This window comes from Papio anubis, chromosome 7, assembly GCF_008728515.1.
Source record: "Papio anubis isolate 15944 chromosome 7, Panubis1.0, whole genome shotgun sequence".
Classification (NCBI taxonomy): domain Eukaryota; kingdom Metazoa; phylum Chordata; class Mammalia; order Primates; family Cercopithecidae; genus Papio; species Papio anubis.
This window is the reverse complement of record NC_044982.1, coordinates 121,011,986-121,032,095: the sequence shown is the minus strand read 5'-3', so window position 1 is coordinate 121,032,095 and position 20,110 is coordinate 121,011,986. Positions and strand designations below refer to the sequence as shown.

The following is a 20,110-nucleotide window of genomic DNA, read 5'->3' as shown; positions in this document are numbered from 1 at the left end:
ATATATCAGCTCTCAAAATAATTCATAGGTTTATTGTAATTCTACTCAGAATACTATTGAGCTTTAAAAATCATAACAAAAAGATTTGGAAATTCATCTAGATGAATAAAAAAAAAATTGGATAGAGAAAAACCTAACTATAAGACAATGAAACATAGTGAAGCTGTAACAAAAAATAGAGTACCAGCACCAGGATAAAAAAGATAATTGGGAACGTAGCCCAGAATGAAACATACAGGACATAAGGATTTAATATATGATAAAAGAAGCACACATATCTATAGGGAAGGGAAAGTTTATTTAACAAATGGTGTTAATGTAACTGTAAGCAATTTGGAGTACTGAAATTTAGATTTTTAAAATATGAACTAAAATTCCAGATATATTAAATATTTACATAGAAACAGTAAGCCAAAAAATTGTGTATTTATTGAATTTATGCAAAGAAACAGCTAAGTTCAGAATTAGCAGAAGAATTTAAAAGGAGATTGTTGACGGATTGGACCACATAAAAATCTTTTATATCATCTAAAAATGTAGCCAAATGAAATTTAAAAAATATAGATGACTGGAGGAAATATTTGTAGCAAATTTCCAAGGTTTTAATATTCTTGTATATGAAACCCTTATACAAATATATAAATAGGCATAGGACAAGACTGGACAACTAGCTAAATAGGAAATTCAACAAATAACAAAACATAAAAATATTTTAGATGTGAATTAAACTACTGAAGAGTTACCAGGATCCATTCATTAAATTAGCAGCAACTCCCATGCTGACCAGAGTAGAGTGTAATCACTAGATGCATAAATTGCTGATGGTCTCATATGTAAAATAACCATTTGAAAAGCACTCTTGTGATGTGTCAAGATTCATAAAAATCTTCATACTTTCTGACCCTGAAATCTCACATCTGGGAATTGATCCAAAGAAAATAATAACCTGCCACCCTTCCAAAAAACAAACCTTTAAACCCAAAGATATTCACAGAGTTGTTTCAAATAGTGAAAAATTAGAAATAACCTAAATGACTAATCAGGGGAGTAATTAAAATGTTCATATGTCCCCTTAGAGAATACAATAATTAAAAATGGCAATAGAGACTGCAATTGAAAATGTAATAAGGGTAATTTTTTTTAAAGCAAGCTTTCGTATTGTATCTACAGTTTGATGTAAGAATGACTAGAAGGAAATAGATTAAAAGTGATAAGAAGTTACAGTAAGAGGATAATAGGTAATTCTTTTCCGATTTTCTATGATCCAGTGTAATGCAAGGCTGCACTGGTAGAAGTACAGCACCGAGATCAAGAGAGCTAATAAACCTATGTTATGAGAGGAACATGAACTTTGGAGATAGGAGATGTACAGATTGAGTTCCAATTCTGATTTTTCTACTTAAAAATTTGAAGCCCTGACAAGTTAGTAATTACCCTGAACCTCAGTTTCTTCATCTGAAAAATGGTCTGATGACATTGTCTTCATGATTATTTTATGGATTAACAATACTAGAAAGTAGTTAATAAAAGTAGTGTTCTTCTGACATCACATCTGGAAGAATATATCAATCAACTTACAAGCAACCTTAGATCTCAATGGCTAACAACTATTAGAAACAACCAAAGATTTGGGCCTGTAATCCCAGGACTTTGGGAGGCCAAGATGGGAGGATTCTTGAGGCCAGGTGTTCCAGTTCAGCCTGGGCAACATAGCAAGACCTCGTCTCTACAAAACTAAAAAAAAAAAAATAGCTGGCATGGTGGCACCCACCATTGTAGTGCCAGCTACTGTAGAGGCTGAGGCAGGAGGATTGCTTGAGCACAGGAGTTTGAGGCTGCAGTGAGCTATGATCATGCCACTGCACTCTAGCCTGGGCAACAGAGCAAAACACTGTCTCTAAAAAAGAAAGAAAAAATAAACAACCAAAGAAATAAAGCTTCTTTCCCACTTACGTTACTTAACTAGCTGCAGATTGTGGCTCTGCTATATGTTCTGTTTGCTCTGGGATCAAGGCAGAGGGGAAACAAAGATAGTAAAACCATAGGGTGCCTCTTAAAGAACTGCTTGTAAGTGGTACACTACCAGTCCTATTCATTGGCCAAGGGTAATGTCCATGGCCCTGAACATTTTCCTCCCATTGGGATAGGCCAATACAGAAGGGCAACAACACATATTTTGAACAAATAATATGTGCTGTGACAGTGCTGTCCAGTTCTGTCACTTTATTTATTTATTTATTTATTTATTTATTTATTAATGAATGAGACGGAGTTTCACTCTTGTTACCCAGGCTGGAGTGCAGTGGCATGATCTGGGCTTTTTGCAGTCTCTGCTTCCCAGGTTCAAACTATTCTCCTGCCTCAGCCTCCCAGGTAGCTGGGATTACAGGCTCTCGCCACCACACCTGGCTAATTTTTGTATTTTTAGTAGAGACAGGGTTTCACCATGTTGGCCAGGTTGGTTTTGAACTCCTGACCTCAGATGATCCGCCTGCCTTGGTCTCCCAAAGTGCTGGGATTACAGGTGTGAGCCACCATGCCCAGCCAGTTCTGTCACCTTAATAAGAGTGTAATAACCTGGGGTACTTCTGGAGGAGGAAGATTTGGACAGTGAGTAATTCTGAAATCTTTACTAAAATACAGTTGGAAGAGTCATTGGAAAGGGAGGGGCATATTAAGTCTCTTCAAATATTTGAAGAATGGCTGTCACTGGATAGTGAGATTAGTTCGGTGCTGTGTGGCATCAGTGGGTGGAAGTTACAGCCTCATATATTTTGATTCAGTATAGTGGTAAGAAGAAAAGTGAGAAGAAAAGGAAATTATTGGTTGTTTTCAATATGTTACTTCATTTACATTCTTCAAAATAATCCTATCAGAGTGTGTATGTTTCCGTGTTTAAATATTGGAAGAAAAACTCAGAGTGAATGAATAGCCAAGGTCACGTGACACATAAGTGGCAAAACCGGTTTGGAATCCAGGTCTGTGTAATCTTGTCCCTTTCTACAATATTCTACTATTCTCTATTGGGCTGCAAGCATTTTTACAATTAAACTGTTCATCACCAGTCATCTTCTGCCTGACAAAGTAAAGGCCACATCTCCCACATGTCTAAAAGGGTTCAAACAGAGAATGAATGGAAAGGTTGAAAGGAAGGTTGAACTCTAGATCAACGATCTGCAAACTTACTTGATCATACTCTTAGCAAAGTACTTGTACATACTATATATATAGCTTATACATCAACTACTGTACTCATATGTTATAAAACATATAGGACATTCCCAGTACAAAGAAATGATAAACATTTGGGATGATGTATATGCTAATTCCCTTGATCTGATCACTATATACTGTATGTATCAAAACATCACTGCGAACCCCATTAATATGTATAATTGTTATTTGTCAGTTAATTTTTTCAATTATAGGAAAAATAAGAGTTTAGAAAGATTAAGATTTTATATAACATTTTAGTTTTTTTATCAATTAGATTTTAGGTTTTATGTAAAATCTCATCTTTATAAAACTTCTGTTTTGCAGATAGATACTTTTTTATGTATCCCTATGGATTGTCTTTTTTACCCATGGAACTGTATACCCCCAACATTGAAGGTCATTGTTTTGGATGATTTCGTAAGACTCCTTTCAGTATGAAGATTCTGTAATTTGTCCAGAATTTTTCTGAAAGGGCTAATGGTAGCTTACTTCACTTTCAGAAAGGTTTTTAGATAGTTTTTTCTAAAACCAGAACTATAAAGACTTCACTATCGTTTGTAACAGCAATTAAGCCCAAAAACTACAAAGTGTGAAAGGTGCTCTTCTAGATAAATAGTAGCAACCCCATGAGTGTTACAATGTATATATAAAAGGAGATGGAAGTAGGGGCTATTATTAAGTAAGAAACCTGATTTTTATTTGTGACATAAGAAATAGCCTCATTATTTTAGTTATATCTTCTCTTTCTAAACCTATATATATCCAAAACTTACTGTAGTCATATATTCTAAAATGCATCTGAAATTTTGCCTAGAGAGTAATATGAATTTTTGGACTTGAGAAATTATTTTAGCAGTTTTTAAAAATAGAGCCAAAGATTTAAATTAGGCTAAGTCTACTGGACTAAAATCTTGATAGAGATATATTCTCTAAGAAGCGAAGAAGTTAGTTACTTGCATTACCTGACAGAGGAAAATGTTAGCTGTTTTTCTACATTCTGGGCCTTAGTTATTGGCATTGCCAGGTTGATGCTTCACAATTAAGACAACTTTTTCTGTTAGTGACTGCTCCTTGGTGATAGATTCTTTAAGAAAAAGTCATCCCAGAACACATAAAGCAGAAAGCAAATCTGGCCTTTGAAAGATACAGTTAGCCGGGCGCGGTGGCTCACGCCTGTAATCCCAGCACTTTGGGAGGCCGAGGCGGGCGGATCACAAGGTCAGGAGATCGAGACCATGGTGAAACCCCGTCTCTACTAAAAATACAAAAAATTAGCCGGGCGCGGTGGCAGGTGCCTGTAGTCCCAGCTACTTGGGAGGCTGAGGCAGGAGAATGGCAGGAACCCGGGAGGCGGAGCTTGCAGTGAGCCGAGATCGCGCCACTGCACTCCAGCCAGGGGGACAGAGCAAGACTCCGTCTTAAAAAAAAAAAAAAAAAAGAAAGATACAGTTAATGTTGAGATGGAATTCTAGATCAACAGTGTTCTTTTCTGTTTCTTTCTCTTAATGATACGTTTGGTATCGACTTTTTGACATGACATACTGCAATTTGGTTGGTAGTTGCAAAGGAAATGTTTCTTGCAAGTATGATCAAACTCAGTTTAAGCAAGAGATTGAAACAACCAACTTCAGCTGCTTATTCAGCACAGGCCTTAAGTGCCCCGGAGGCTGGGAGTTTCTTAATAATAACTCCTAGTGATCATTTTGTTCTAGAAAATTACCCTGGAAAAGTAGTATAAATAGTTTAATCTGCTATTTCTTAAATTTTTGTATTCCTTTACTCATTCAACAAATAAATAGTATTCAGTGCTTCCTTGTGCCGAGCACTGAGGACTCATTAGTGAGCAAAAAGGATATTAACCATGTTTTTAAAAAATGTATCTAACATGTACTAAAAGCCAAGGGATGTGGTGATGCATGCGTGTAGTTCTACCTACTGAGAAGGTTGAGGCAGGAGGGTCACTTTGAGCCCAGGGGTTTGAGTTTGTGCTATGATGGTGCCACTGTACTCCAGCCTGGGCAACAGAGCAAGACCCTGTCTCTTAAAAAAACAAACAAACAAAAAGTCTAATGAAACTATTGTGGCTCATAACAGCATACTTCAGAAACCCCTGCTCTAGTCTGACTGTGCTTACCTACCTGCTTGCATGTGTTTGTCTTTCTTCCCACATCTCTTCCCCTCACTCCCTTCCTTCCTTTCTTACTTAATTCTCTTCTTTTTTTTTTTTTTTTTTTTGGCGGGGGCTCGTCCTGTTGTCCCCGCTGGAGTGCAGTGGCCGGATCTCTGCTCGCTGCAAGCTCCGCCTCCCGGGTTCACGCCATTCTCCTGCCTCAGCCTCCCGAGTAGCTGGGACTACAGGCACCCGCCACCGCGCCCGGCTAATTTTTTGTATTTTAGTAGAGACGGGGTTTCACCGTGTTAGCCAGGATGGTCTCGATCTCCTGACCTCGTGATCCGCCCGCCTCGGCCTCCCAAAGTGCAGGGATTACAGGCGTGAGCCACCGCAACCGGCCTACTTCTCTTCTTTTACATCTCTTTTCCTTCTTTGAGTTAGTGACAATAAGCAAATTTTGAACTCATCTAAGATTAGGAGAAAAACTGTACATGATATTTATTGTATAAAACTTGCATGGTGGAGTTAAACAGGAGATGATAAAATTCTTAATTTACTTTATAAACCAAATGTTACCTCACCTGTGCAGCTCTCAAGGTAGGTATGTTTGTTTCTTCTTCCAGAAACCGTGTCTCTTTAAATGGGTTTATATCATTCTATTTTAAATAAAATTCGTATGTTTTTATACAAGTGTGCTCTTTAGATGCAAATGTTTATATGATTAGAAAGATTTTCATTAGTCTTTCTTTGATTATGTATTGTCTGAATTTGAATCCTGATATGTTATTCTGGAATTAGCCATTTTTGTTTCTGTTTCTGTTTGTTATGTTACAATTAGTGTATTTCTTATTTAGTGCTTTAATTGCCTTGTTATCTAAACTCTAGAATATATACCAGTTAATTAAAGACATGTGAGTGTGTGGTTTTTTTTTGTTTTTGTTTTTGTTTTTGTTTTTTTTTTGCTTTTGTCTTTACTGGCAAATTTAAAGGTAATTGAAAGTATAATTCTTGTCTTCTTTAGCATCAGACAACAGTCAGCGCTTTCGAGAAACCTGTTTTGCGTTTGCCTTGACACCACAACAAGTGCAGCAAATCAGTAGTTCCATGTAAGTTGTCAGCAAGTGTAACTTGCAGTTTGACCTTTGAATCCAGTAGACTAGAATAAATGATTTTAAAAAACAGTGATTGGTGAGTTAGTATTTGTGTGTTGCAAATATTAGTAATGGAAATATAGTGTGTTAATTAAGAACAGTTATAGTTATGGTAATTTGAAAAACTTTACTAGAGTAACAATGTCTTTGAATGAACTTTCATGCAAATACTTTAAAAGTAATTGTAATTCCTATTCTGTCTCTTCTAGGGACATTTCTGGGACCAAATGTGACTTCACAGTACAGGTCCAGTTAAGGTATAGTGCTGACTATAGGATATATTCAAAGTTTAAAAGATAATATTCCTTATCAGGAAGGGGAGATGGAAAAAAATTTTTAAGGAATAAGAGGAAATCTACCTGATTTTTCAGTAAGTGTATTGAAAGTATTAGGTTTAGATATTTGGGTGGGGGAAAACATTCTCCTGTTACGAGATATTCTAATTTTCATCCAGTTTAGATTTTTTCCCCCACCCGCCCACCCCCCAATTTAGATTTTAATATAGGAAGTCATGTTCTATATATCTAGCCATATTTGCCCTCAGTTGGTTGAGAAGCTCCTGCTAATGATATCTTACAATATCATATCAAGTTTTATGAAAGCATGGGCCTTATCTCCATAAGAGGCAAAGTACTGTGGATGAGGAATTAGTACTTAAGTCTACAGTATCTCATGGACTAACAAACACCAAAATACTCTAATTTGTTTTGTTCTGTATTTTTAATAATTTAAATGTGCTCTACTTTAGGATCCATTTGAGACATCTCTTGAAAATTTTCAAAGACTAATGGGAAATTTTCCAACATGGGTTCACAACCCCTTATTCAGTTTGTTTTCTTAGCCCATTCATTTATTTTAGAATATCTAAGAAATCTTTTGTATTATTTCTCTCCCTTATATATCTCCCTTTTATATACATATATATATATCTCCCTTATATAAACCGTGCTTATATAAACCATCATATTATGCTTTTATTATTCAATTTCCCACCCTAAATGTCCACAGTGTTGCAATAGGGATGGAAGAGAAAATGTAAAACAGTTGTTTTCCTCAGTAAGCTGTTTTCCCTATAATTGTTGGGAGGATAAATCAAACAGATAGCCTTGTCTCAATAATCAGATACTAAGTTGTACGTACAAATTGCAAATACACTAGGAGGCTAAAAAAGGGATTAATCTAAAACACCTGTTCGGCACTTTATGGAATCATGTGAAAACCTCTAATCTAAACTTTGAAATACTAAGGTAAAAACAGTGAGAAAGCAGAGTTGAAGTCGAAAGTTGAGTTGAAGATTCTAAAAAGGATATGACTATGCTTAATAGCTTTTATACCATAAAACAGTATGACAGGACCTTACCGCAGTAGACTAGTGATAATCCAAGTTTCAGTTTTGGAAGGCACTGCCGAAGATGATTCTGTATAAAAGGTATATTTTGTGTCGGCCAGATTGTGATAATGACTGAATAAATTAAAGGACAAAAATAAGATGTCTCCATAGTTAATTATGTATTGCTGTAGTCTACTTCCTGCCTCAACAGTTGACATTTTGCTTGTACTGATACTTGACATTATCCTTTAAATCAGTGGTTTTCAAACTTGTTGCATGGAGCCACCCTTAGGGCCTCATACTCTTCTGCCATCCTCCCCTTCTCCCTCCTCTTCTCTCCTAAACACATACACAGTCTGAACCAAAGTGGGGCTTCTTTTATCTCTTTTATCTGTTTTGCATGTTTGACTCTGGGTTAGTTTTCACTTGAAGACAGAATCCCAAGACTAAAACAGAGTTTAAAAACCATAGCTTTAGAATAAAAGATCTAGTTACTAAGTATTTTGTATTAATATACATACATTCTTTAAAGCAGCAACAGGTGTGGTCCACATTTTGAAGTAAGGTTGTCTAGATAGATCAGCTATTATAATTCAGATTCCAAGGGAATCCATGACTGCTATTTTAATTGAAATTTATCTCCAGGACTTGGGGGGCGGGGGGGGGGGGGGGAAGAACCATGTTGTGTTATATTTGGTCGTTGTTAGGTGGTTCTTTGTGTTTTAATAAAATAGATCATTTCTCTCCCTGCCCCACATTGCTAGGTCTGCAACCATAGTATATTATTTAGGTTAGGAGTGTATGCCTATCTGCTATCCTAATTATAAGTGTTTATCTAAAGCATGAAAATAATTAGTTGAGAATTAGGATCCAAGTTTTCTCTATTAGACACCTAGTCTGTTTTCATTTCTGTTGCGCCTCCCTGCTCCACTCCCTCTCTCTGCCCCATGAACCACTTCACAGAAACTTTCTGCTACTCCTTTTTTTTCTTTTTTCTCTTCAGTTCATTAGGGTGATTTAGATTAGTTGAATAGACACTGACTTGTCATTTAAATTACTCTTTTCCTGTAGGAAAGGGTTCAGGCAGCCAGGGTCCATGTTTTAAATTGATTTATGTGCATTGGAATAATTATTTTAAAACTGTGACATCCTCTTAACTGTTGCAGCATAAAGAATTAGCCTGTAATGGAAGGTTCTGCTGGGGTTAGGAGTGGTCCTGTGAGCTTTGACATCTGTTTGCTAAGTATATTTCTAGAAAATCTTTGTAGATCAGTGAATCTTAACTTTTTTATGGATCCCTGATCCCTTTGAAAATTTGATAGAAGCTGTGGATGGTTTCCCTGTAAAAATGAATATGTATATGTACTCGTAAAAGTTTACATATAAAATTGTTTTATTTTGTGCATTATCCCCATACTCAGATTTCGTGGCCAGCAGGTTAAGAACCCCATACCACAGGTGTTGAGAGGAGTTGTTTGCACATGAGGAATATTTCACAGAATTTAGAGATAGGGTTCTCCATACTGTGTAACTCAGGGGTGCTATGAGCATTCTGTAACAGTGCAGTGAGCCTTAGATGTATATTGAGAATAGGAACTAATAAAGAATAAATGCCTTAAATAGCAAAATAATAATAAAAGTGAATAGACTGAGAATTTACGAATTATGTATCTATCCTTGATTTTTCCAAAAGACTGTGCATTTAATTTAGAAATATTTTTATAAGTTTCTAAAATAGTATTCTAAATTCATGTGGATATAACACAAATAATATTCAGTGTCTTCAGTTCTCAAAAAATAAGTAGTACTTTGGTTTACTGATCCTGGGGATGGACTTAAAAGCATTCTCAGTATTTTCTGCTAAGAACCAAGAAAGTGTTTCATAGGCAAATAAATTTAGAAAATACTGCATACAGGTGCTAGGTCTTCCTCTTAGAGATTTATAATGCTTATTAGCCTATTAAAGCTCCGAAAAGTTCTGTATTAAGGAAACTTAATTTAATTGTTTTGATTCAGAATTTCTTAATTTTATTTAACTAACGAGCCTTTCTTTTTTTCTTTTTAACACCCGTTAATCGCTGAAAAAGCTAGTGCTTCTCAGAACATGCTTAACCAAATAATTGGCAATATCACGAAGACAACTACAGGGTGATAGTCATGATTATCACAACTTTACATTGACAGAATTATTTATTTTAAGCCTATTTACATATACTTATTAATTGGGTGAAAAGTCCAGTTTTTATAGTTTTCCCTTTTGGTTGTTTTTAAATTTACCATCTTTTAAATTTATCTACTGAACAATAATACTAACGAAGTAATCCTTTAATAAAGGAAATTAAACTTGTCCTTTATTGTTTAGGTTTTGTTTATCAGAAACCAGTTGTCCACAAGAAGATCACTTCCCACCCAATCTTTGTGTGAAAGTGAATACAAAACCTTGCAGCCTTCCAGTAAGTCCTAAAAACTATTTTTTAAAATTCATTGCCAACATAGCTATCAAATAAGTCATCACAGCTGTTGTTAAGTCATAGTTTTTCCTTAAGAAAACATTTTTATTTTGGATATATATTCCTGTGACTGGGTGAAACACTTGTACCAACTATGTACAGTTAGCAGCAGTAACATTAGCTTTGGGGTCATAGGATTTGAAGTTGAGTGTGGTAGCTTTAGTATTGTACTGGATTTTGGGGAGAAGTTTTTTCAACAGAGTCTCAGCTGTGTTCATGTGAGTCTATAAGCCTGTGGTAGAAAGGAGATTTGAAGAATGCTGTCTTAAACAGGAAGTAGGGGTGAGGACTGTTTCTGGTGCCCTTGAAATACTCCTCATATACCTGTCTAAGCTTGTTATGAATTCGTCCTGATTTTTAAATTTAAGAGACTTTGAATGTTCATCACTAATATTTTTCTCAGGTTTACTACAAGGAGAATATAAGATTGTTTGGAAAAATAATAACACAAGAAACTTGTAAATGTTTGCTTCTGTGCTTTTTAATGAAAACATTCGTATTTTCTAGTATGTGGTTTGTAGGGGTTTTTTTCTTAAGGAATGGAAGTCAAAATGATTGTGGAAATAATAAGTATAAATAAATTATATTTCATTTTTAGGGTTACCTTCCACCTACAAAAAATGGCGTGGAACCAAAGCGACCTAGCCGACCAATTAATATCACCTCACTTGTCCGACTGTCCACAACAGTACCAAACACCATTGTTGTTTCTTGGACTGCAGAAATTGGAAGAGTAAGGAAATTTTTGTTTCTACCAGATTTTTGTATTATAAGGAGGGGTTAATCACCATGCCTACCTGAATTTATATGTAAATTATGTAAAATGAGCTGCAAAAGGATTTATTTTTGTCTCACAATGAATTTTCAACAGGTTTCCATTTGAAAAATGGGATTATGAAGTATCCAGTATTTTATAACCTGACCCTTTTACTCAACAATTGATCATAAATGTCCTCCTGTATCATTACATGTTCTTCTGCATTATTTTAAGTGATCATATTCCAATATGAATATGCCATAAATTTGCCTGTTCCCTACTATTGAGCATGTTACTTGATTTATTGATTGATTCATTGGTATGTCAAAGAACATTTTGAAGACCATCTTAGTAGCTATAACTTTGCATACATGTATCATAATTTCATTAGGGTAAATTCTCAGAAGTGGGATTGCTGAGTCAAAGAGCATACAGAATTTTAAGAAATTTTGTGTACATTGACAGATTGCCCTCTCCAAAGATGTTGTACAAATTTATTCTCTGACTTTCAGTGTTTATTTGCGTGCTCGTTAACACTATTATCTTCTTTGAAATTTTTACCAATTCTGTTAGGTAAATAATGCCACCACTGTGTTTTAATTAGTACTTTTTTCATTATTGCTGAGATTGAATATGTTTTATATTTGTGATTATTTACATTTTAAAACTGTATCCATGTCTATTTCTCTGTTGCTGTTTTTGTTATTGATTATGAGATCTTCATATAGTAAAACTTAATTCTGTTTCATGTTACAAATATTTGTTTCCAGTTTGTTTGCCTTTTATTTTTATCTTGTTATTTAATATGCAGAATATTATTAATATTATTTAATATTGGCTACACAAAGCTTTTGTGTAGCCAAATCTTAACCAGTTATTTCCTTTATATAGTCTTTTCTCATCTCCACCATGCTTTGCCTATCTGTCCTTCCCAATCTATGGAATTATTTGTTTGTTTTCTTCTAGACTTAAGGTTTCATATTTTGCCTTTAAATATTTAGTTCATATTAAATATATGTGTGGTGCGAGGTAAAAATTGCTTTCTTTCACTTTTTAAATAGCCGATTCTAACACCGTTAACCAAATAAATGTTAATTCTGATGCCACCATGGTTGCATATTTGATTTTTACATATCCTGAGTATGTTTCTGACCTTTTTCTATATTGTTTCTTAGTCTAGCATTCTTTTTTGGGACAGTTTTCATGGTATGAACTCATAGGTATCCACCAGTTCATTTGAAATTTATTGAATGCTTACCATGTGCCATATACTATACTCAAAACTGGCAGTACCATAGGGAGGGAAAAAAGCTCATTTTCATGAGGCCTGTAATCTAGGGGCCTGGTGGACACACACAAAGAATGTGAACCTACTTACAAGTACTATAATAGAGAGGCACATGGTGATTTTACAGTGTGTCAAAGGGCACTTTGAATGAGAGAGAGCAGTCAGGGAGGGCTTCCCTGAGGAAGTAGTGGCTGAGCCAAGAGCTAAGAGAAGAGTAGGAATCAGGTGAAAGGTTCAGAGGAAACTACCCACACAACAGCCCAGTGGTAGGAGTCAGCCTGGTTTTTACAAGAAGCTGAGAGGGATTCACTGACTAGAGTGCAGAGAATGGGGAAGAGCGGTATATGACATGTGGCTAGAGGGGTAAGATAGGACTAAACCATTAGGGCACTGTAGGTAATGTTAAAGTTAAGGATTTTCTTTTTCTTTTTTTCTTTTTGTTTTTCTTTTTTTTTTTTTTTTTTTTTTTTTGGAGACAGAGTCTCACTCTGTTGCCCAGGCTGGGGTACAGTGGTGTGATCTCAGCTCATTGCAACCTCCGTCCCCTAGTTTCAAGCGATTCTCCTGCCACAGCCTCCCAAGTAGCTGGGATTACAGGCGCCTGCCATTGCACCCGGCTAATTTTTGTATTTTTAGTAGAGACGGGGCTTCACCATCTTAGCCAGGCTGGTCTTAAGCTCCTGACCTTATGATCCACCTGCCGTGGCCTCCCAAAGTGCTGGGATTACAGGCGCGAGCCACTGCACCTGGCCAGGATTTTCTCTTTTTAAGCAGAAAGTTTATAGTGCTGTATTTCTTTTTAGAAAAGATCACTCTTTGGAGTAGTAAATAGTTTAAATGGAGGCCAGAATCATGCAGAAGGACATCTCTTAGGAGCCAGCTCTTGTGAAAGTATTAGTGAAGTAGTATCTTTGTCTAGAGTGGTGGCAGTAGAAATGGAGGTAAGTAGGGGCATCTGCAGGATTAAGTGATGAATTGAAAGTTGAGGGCTAAGAGAAAGGGAGATGTCACTGATGAGTCCTTGGTTTCTTGGTGGGTAGCTAGGCAAATGATACTATTGCTGAGATAGAGGAAACGCTGGAAAAGGACTGAGTGTGGGTGTGTTTTGTTTTGTTTTGCTTTGAAGAATGGGCATTGGCATTGGAGGACGAGATGGAGAAAATAATGAATTTACTTTTGAAACTTTTGAGTTTGAAATGCCTGTGAGACATCCTAAATAGGCAGTGGGGCAGATAGGCTTAAAGGATACATTTGGGATAGAGGGAAAAAATGTGTGAGTCATCTGCACATTGATGGTTATTGGAACCACACTGGCAGGGCTGACATTGATTCTCCTGCATTACTTTTTTTTTTTTACATTCATTCTTCCAGATAAAGTAGAATTACTTTATCGCATTTTTCCCTCCCTCCTGTACTCCACTTGCACGTCTTTCTGAGAATTTGGATGAGATTTCTTTAAAGTTATAGTTTAAGTTAGGGAGAATTTATTTACAATGTTTAATATAGCCATTCTAGGAACTGTATTTTCAAATCCTCTTTTATGTTCCTCAGCAATTTAATAGGTTTCCTACAATTCCTGCATATTTTTTGCTAATTCCTATGTTGGTTGTTATTATTACTGCTATTATAAAAAGAGATCTTTTTTCTGTTGTATTTTCAAAGAATTTATTTATTGTTGGTTTACTTAAAACTAGTTATTTTTAATATTTATTTCATAGCTAAATTCATATATCAGTTCTGTTGGCTTTTTAGATGATTTATTGGTATTTCTACATTAGCAGTTTTGAGTTTGAGGTATGTCATACAAATTATATTACCTTAATACTTCTGTCATTTATTTCTTGTTCTACTACCTAGAACTTTGTAAACAGTGTTAAACAATGCAGGCACTAGTGGACATATTTGACTTGCTCCTTATGTTAATGAGAATACTGCTACTGTTAAAACATTATTATGATGTTGCTATTAATTTTGATAGAACTTTATTATATCAATGATGTATTTCTATATTTCTCTTTTACTGGATATTTTTGTTAGAAATGGGATTTTGAATTATATCAAAATTCTTTTTGACATCTCTCAGGGTTATATTTTTTTCCTTTAACTCATGTGTCACCATTAGGTTTTTAAAATATTTTAAATATTTTATTTCTAGTGTACCTTGGAGTTCCCTTTTTACCGCTTTTTGAGGAAAGTTTTGTTTTTGTGTATGAAAAGAATAGCTCACTAAGGGAGAAGGGGAGTGTTTTTGGTGAAATAGGAAAGAAGTCAAACTGTAGGAGAGGAGGGGAATATGGCTCCTGATAAATAGCACTAGAGGAGAGGGGGAAATACTCTTCCATAGGAAGGCTTCCAAACTACAAAGATTTGAAGATATTTTTCTGGGGAAGTAAAACACTAAATCAACATTATTTTCCAAAGCCCAGAAAATAACTTAATAGATTGTTTTTAGATTACTGTTTTAATTCAGCTTGTGAAGATATTCTGAATAGTTCCTGTAGAGTATCTTACTATTTTGCAGATACCTTTGTATAATTGGTTGCCAGTGAGAAATGTTGCAACTATGTCTTTTCAAATGAAATAAATAGGAGAGCTAGTATAGTGCCTGAAAGAAATAAGCGAGTTACATTGTAACTTCTTCCTCTACCTCAGTGTAATCACTGCTTCTAGCATTTATTAAACTCTCATTATTTGTAGAGAAATTATTTAGATTTAGGTTTAGTATCCCTAATCTGAAAGTCTGAAATCAAGATACTCTAAAATTCAAAACAGGATACTCAAAGGAGATACTTGTTTGAGCATTTCAGACTTCAGATTTTCAGATTAGGGATGCTGAACTGGTAAGGATAATGCAGATATTCTAAAATCTGGAAGAAAAAAGAAAATTCAGAGTCCAAAATACTTACAGTCCCAACCATTTCAGATCAGGGATACTCAACTTGTACCAGTGTAAGGGGCACATAATGAATAGAGTATATTTCAATTATAGAGAAAGCATTTCATGAACTTCACAAATAATTTTTAAGACTTTTGAAAAAGCAATAGACAAAAACATCAGTATAATACAGTATAATATAATATATATCAGTAGTTGGAATTAGTATTTGAAGGATTAGCAGGAACAATAAAATACTGTCTACCTAGAAAAGAATCTCTGTCACTATTAAGCTTTGGTGGGTTTTTTTGCAGCTGAAGTTCACTCATTCATATGATGTAAAATTTTCATTTTATATTACCGGTACAAGTGGCATTTGTTAGTACCACATTCTTTTTGCTGCTTTTTTTTTTTCTATTTGGTTACATGTTTCAACTAGAGTGAACATACCTTTTCACTGAACTTGTTGCGGTTTCTGCTTGATCTCTTCTTAAGTGTTTATATAAAGCCTAAGGGTAATTCCAAGTTCTGAAGATTCAAGTTGTCAATACATAGTTTCACATTGTTAATTAACATTTCTCCAGTTTCTATCATGCTTGAAGCATTAAGCAAGTAAATAATAATGGTGAATAAGAGTTTTTTCTAAAAGAAGCTTTTCAGTTGGACCCAGTGACTTACGCCTGTAATCCCAGCACTTTGGGAGGCTGAGGCATGTGGATCACTTGAGGTCAGGCGTTCAAGACCAACCCTATATAACATGAGTGAAACCCATCTCTAAAAACCCACAAAAGTGCTTAGAGTATAGTAGGTACACACTTAGAGTCAACCCTACTTGGGAGGCTGAGGGCAGAATCATTTGAACCCAGGAGGTGGAGGTTGCAGGAGCCAAGATTGCGCCAGTGCACTCCAGCTAGGTGTGAGCAAGACTCATACTCAAATTAAATAAATAAATAAATAAATAATAAAACATCATTACATATATCAGATTAGTATTGTATGCTCTAAAACTTAGGAAAGTTTTTTTTTTTTTTTTTTTTTTTTTTTTGTCAGATAAGTCTTGCTCCTCGCACGGCTTTGGAGCTCTGTCAACACCATCTTCCCGACTCACTGCAAGCTCCACCTCCATGCCATTCTCCTGCCTTAGCCTCCTGGAACTAGCTTGTCACCACCACACCTGGCTAGTTTGTATTTTAGTAGAGACAGGTTTTACCACGTTAGGCCCGGAATGGTCCTGATCTCTTACGACCTCGTGATCAGCCTGCCTTGGCCTCCCAGAAGTCTGGAGTCTAGTGTGAAATCACTGCTCCTAATAGGAAAGTTTTCATGTTTCATGTTACTTGTTCCTCATTAATGTGAAATTTATTAATGAAAGTAAATTAACTTTTTTGACACTTCTTTTTCCTGCCTCTCAGAAAATGCGTAGCATGTGAACACAGATAGCTTTCTGAACTTTAAATAAAAATATGACCTTTCAGAGAGTATTGTAAGATATTTTCTGTCAAAAGAGGAGAGTGCATTAAGTTCCTTGTCTTAATATTCCCGCCCTTTCCCCTTGGTTTCTAGTGTCTGCTCTGTCATCAAGCAGTTGCCTAATCATGAGCAGATTGCATAATCTTTTTGTGCCTCAGTTTCATCAGCCCTTCACTTAGAAAAAGTCACCTATCCTACCTCTATCTTAATAGGCCTTCTGCAAAGTTTAAATGAAGTTGGCAGTGTATGTTAAGAATGCTTTGAAAAGTGTGTGTAGCTATAAAATATAAGATGGCAGCAATTATTTTCCTTTTACTTCTTTTCAAGTCTCTTGATCTTCCTCTTGATCCCAGCACCAAATAGAAAGTGATCCTTCTCATTTAGATCTCCTTCCTACCCTTCATGAACCTCAGCCATCTTTTCTTTCTCTTATCCAACCATGTACCCTTCACATAGCCTTAACTTGTTGGTTAGCTGTTCCTTTGGTTTGGGTTTTTTTTTTATTTTTTTATTTTTTTGTCCCCTTCTCCCTCTGTCATCTCTGGGTAGTCCCTCTGCTGGTAATGGATATTCATCTGTTCATTTGCCAAACCAGCAGCTTCTCTTTGAAAACCTTCTTTACTATTCCCTCTGCTTGTTGTGGTAATGGCCCAAGTATAATCTTTTCAAGAGTTAGTTGAAGGCATAGAGAAAGGTTAAAAGGTATAAATTAGGAAGTCCATCTCATTTAATTTTTTTTAAAAAATAGATACTATTTTAGATATATCTGTTACCTACTAAATATGGTTTATAACTTTGACATCTTATTGTCTTTGGCTTATACTTAGTCTTAACAGTACTCTTTCATGTAAGTGCCTTAAATTCATTAGCTTCAAGTATAGGTAATATTAAATCCAGGACAGACCTGGGTTTAAATTCTAGGTTTGTTACTTGAAAATTGCAAAATTAGGGCAAGTTCTTTTACTTCTATATACTTCAGTTTCCTCATCCGTAAAACCAGGTTTATGATCATCTCATCAGCTTTTTGATCAGGATTAAATGAATTACTGTTTATGAAAACGCCTAAGACAGTGCTGGACACACAGGTGTTTTAAGAAGTGTTAGTTTTCTTTTCCTATCATGGTGAGATTAAAATAGATGTACTGTTTACTTACATATGTTGTTTGTTTTCTACATCTTTTTTTTTTTCCAGAACTATTCCATGGCAGTATATCTTGTAAAACAGTTGTCCTCAACAGTTCTTCTTCAGAGGTTACGAGCAAAGGGAATAAGGAATCCGGATCATTCTAGAGCTTTAAGTACGTATGATAAACTTATTTCACTTATTCAGCTAACTATTTTGTCAAAGGTTAGAGTAGTATTTTCTCAACTCAAGAAATTTTAGAATTTGTTTTTTCACTGGAACCTGTTGTAGAGGATTAAAAACACTGAGAACCTTCTGGCTTGTAAAACAAGACCTTAGAGTAGTTCTGATATCTTTGTCATGAACTATATTTTATAATCTATATTTTACTAATCTTAAAATTAACTTTGTGAAGTGAGTGCATGAACATGGAAGAATATTTTTCTACAACTTCATAAAATCAATGTTTAAGGAATTCTGGGAAATGGGAAGGGCATCTTGGCATAAATTTCAAGAAAGTTATTTTAGATTGGAGGTTTATCCAGGAAAAATATACAGAGTTGTATCATTGCCTCACCCCTGCATTTACAAAGTGAAGAGAGCCAGTGGGGTGGTAGAAATAATAATGACATGAGTTCTGCCATTAATCAATTATATGACTGTGGACAAGTAACGCTGCTTCTGAGTTTCATCTTCCTCATCTGTAACAAGAAGTTTATGCCATGTGATTTCTAATGCTTCTTCAGAGTCTGAGTTCATATGTGTGAATTACTGGATGGTTTGTTTTGATACGTTGAATTTGAGATTCAAGGTCTACAAATGGAGCTATGCTGACCTCTGTTTTTGAGGGTTAAGGTCAGAGGGTTTGGCCTTTCCAAAGAGGTGAACTAAGTTCTTCGTTTATTCTTTTATTTGTGAGAGGTGGGGGCCGAGTGGATTTAGGGATGAGGGCTGGGGACTTAGGAACAAAACTTATATAGGCAGGTGTTAGATAACTATCCTGAAAGGACTTTTGATGTGAGCTGATTAATGAAGCCCATTATCAGATTTGTACTTAGGAACACTCTGGTGGAAGGAACTAAGATAATAACAGCTTTCCTTTTGTAGCATAGCTTTTATCCCTTTCTGTAACTTATTTCTGTGGCAGAGTAAAAGATCCCACTACCCCTGAATATCAATATACCCTTAATAGTTCATTGAAGAATTTTTCTGTATTAAAATGGTCCTTTAAAAATGCAGCTAATCCTGAATCAATGGGAGCACACTTTGGGCTAATGCCTCTGTAGGCATGCATTGACAGATGATGGAGACCTAGAAGGACAGCACTGATTTGGGATCTGCGGGAGTGGAGGCACCATTTGGCAGGGACAAGAAGATGGTGGGGATCCTGAAAGAAAAGACAGACGTCTGCCTTGAAGGAGAGTATAAGATACCTTCTCTTCTATCACAATCTTGCTGAAGTTATTCCTGGTCATTCTACTGAGAATCTTCATATTTGCCTCACAATACCAGAATCTCAGCCCGTCAGAAAGCAAAGAATTATGTGAGCCTGTATGGAAGAGGGAATACCAAGAAATAAGGCAGATAAAGTTATTTAATAGTAACAACAGCAACAACAACGATAGGGCCAACTGTCTTGGCTCAAGCTGTTAACTCTTCTCCACTTGTAGCTATAGCACCACCTGGAGGGAGAGTGGGAATGTGAGTCTGGAATTGAATTATTTTATTTTCTCCGAAAAACCACTATTAGCTACCATTAAGCAGCAAAAACTGTTTAATTCAAAAGCTGTTTCTACTCTGATACACTGATGGATGTGGAGAATACCTGTACACTGGATGAGATTTTTGTGGAAATTGATACCTTACCTTATTGGCCAGAGAAGCCAGTGGAATATTAATTTGGATCCCACCAGTAAGAAATTTGTTGTAATTTACTAAAAAGCAGGTTATCTACCTTTACCTATATGCTGCCTGTAAAAAAAAAAAAACAAAACTTTCCCAACAAATTATGTAATTAAAATTCTGTTTACAATAACTTGACAAAAGGAAATGTCAGGTATCTCAGGTGTTTTTAAAGAATCAAATTACTTACAAATATGTTCCTTGTAAGTCATTCTTAATAAAATAAGTTCTTCTAGCAAAGTTTTAATAGTCAAGCCAGACACTCTTATGTTCTTGAAAGAATAAAGTTGCTGTTACTTAGACTTTTCGCAGAGAAATCCATTCTCTGATTCATTTGATTTAGTAGGATTTTGTCTTGCAGTTTCTACCTTTGTG

General features: G+C 35.6%; 1 protein-coding gene across 2 annotated transcripts in view; it reads left to right on the top strand.

The window, feature by feature from the left end:
* PIAS1 (protein inhibitor of activated STAT 1) overlaps positions 1–20,110 on the top strand; it is a 139,844-nt gene that overhangs the window by 83,011 nt on the left and 36,723 nt on the right. For both annotated transcript variants that reach the window (XM_003901106.4, XM_021941791.2), the window contains exons 3-7: positions 6,351–6,435; positions 6,690–6,737; positions 10,173–10,263; positions 10,919–11,053; positions 17,903–18,008. In XM_003901106.4, coding sequence (XP_003901155.1) covers positions 6,351–6,435; positions 6,690–6,737; positions 10,173–10,263; positions 10,919–11,053; positions 17,903–18,008 — 465 coding nt within the window. The remainder of the gene's footprint in view (positions 1–6,350; positions 6,436–6,689; positions 6,738–10,172; positions 10,264–10,918; positions 11,054–17,902; positions 18,009–20,110) is intronic.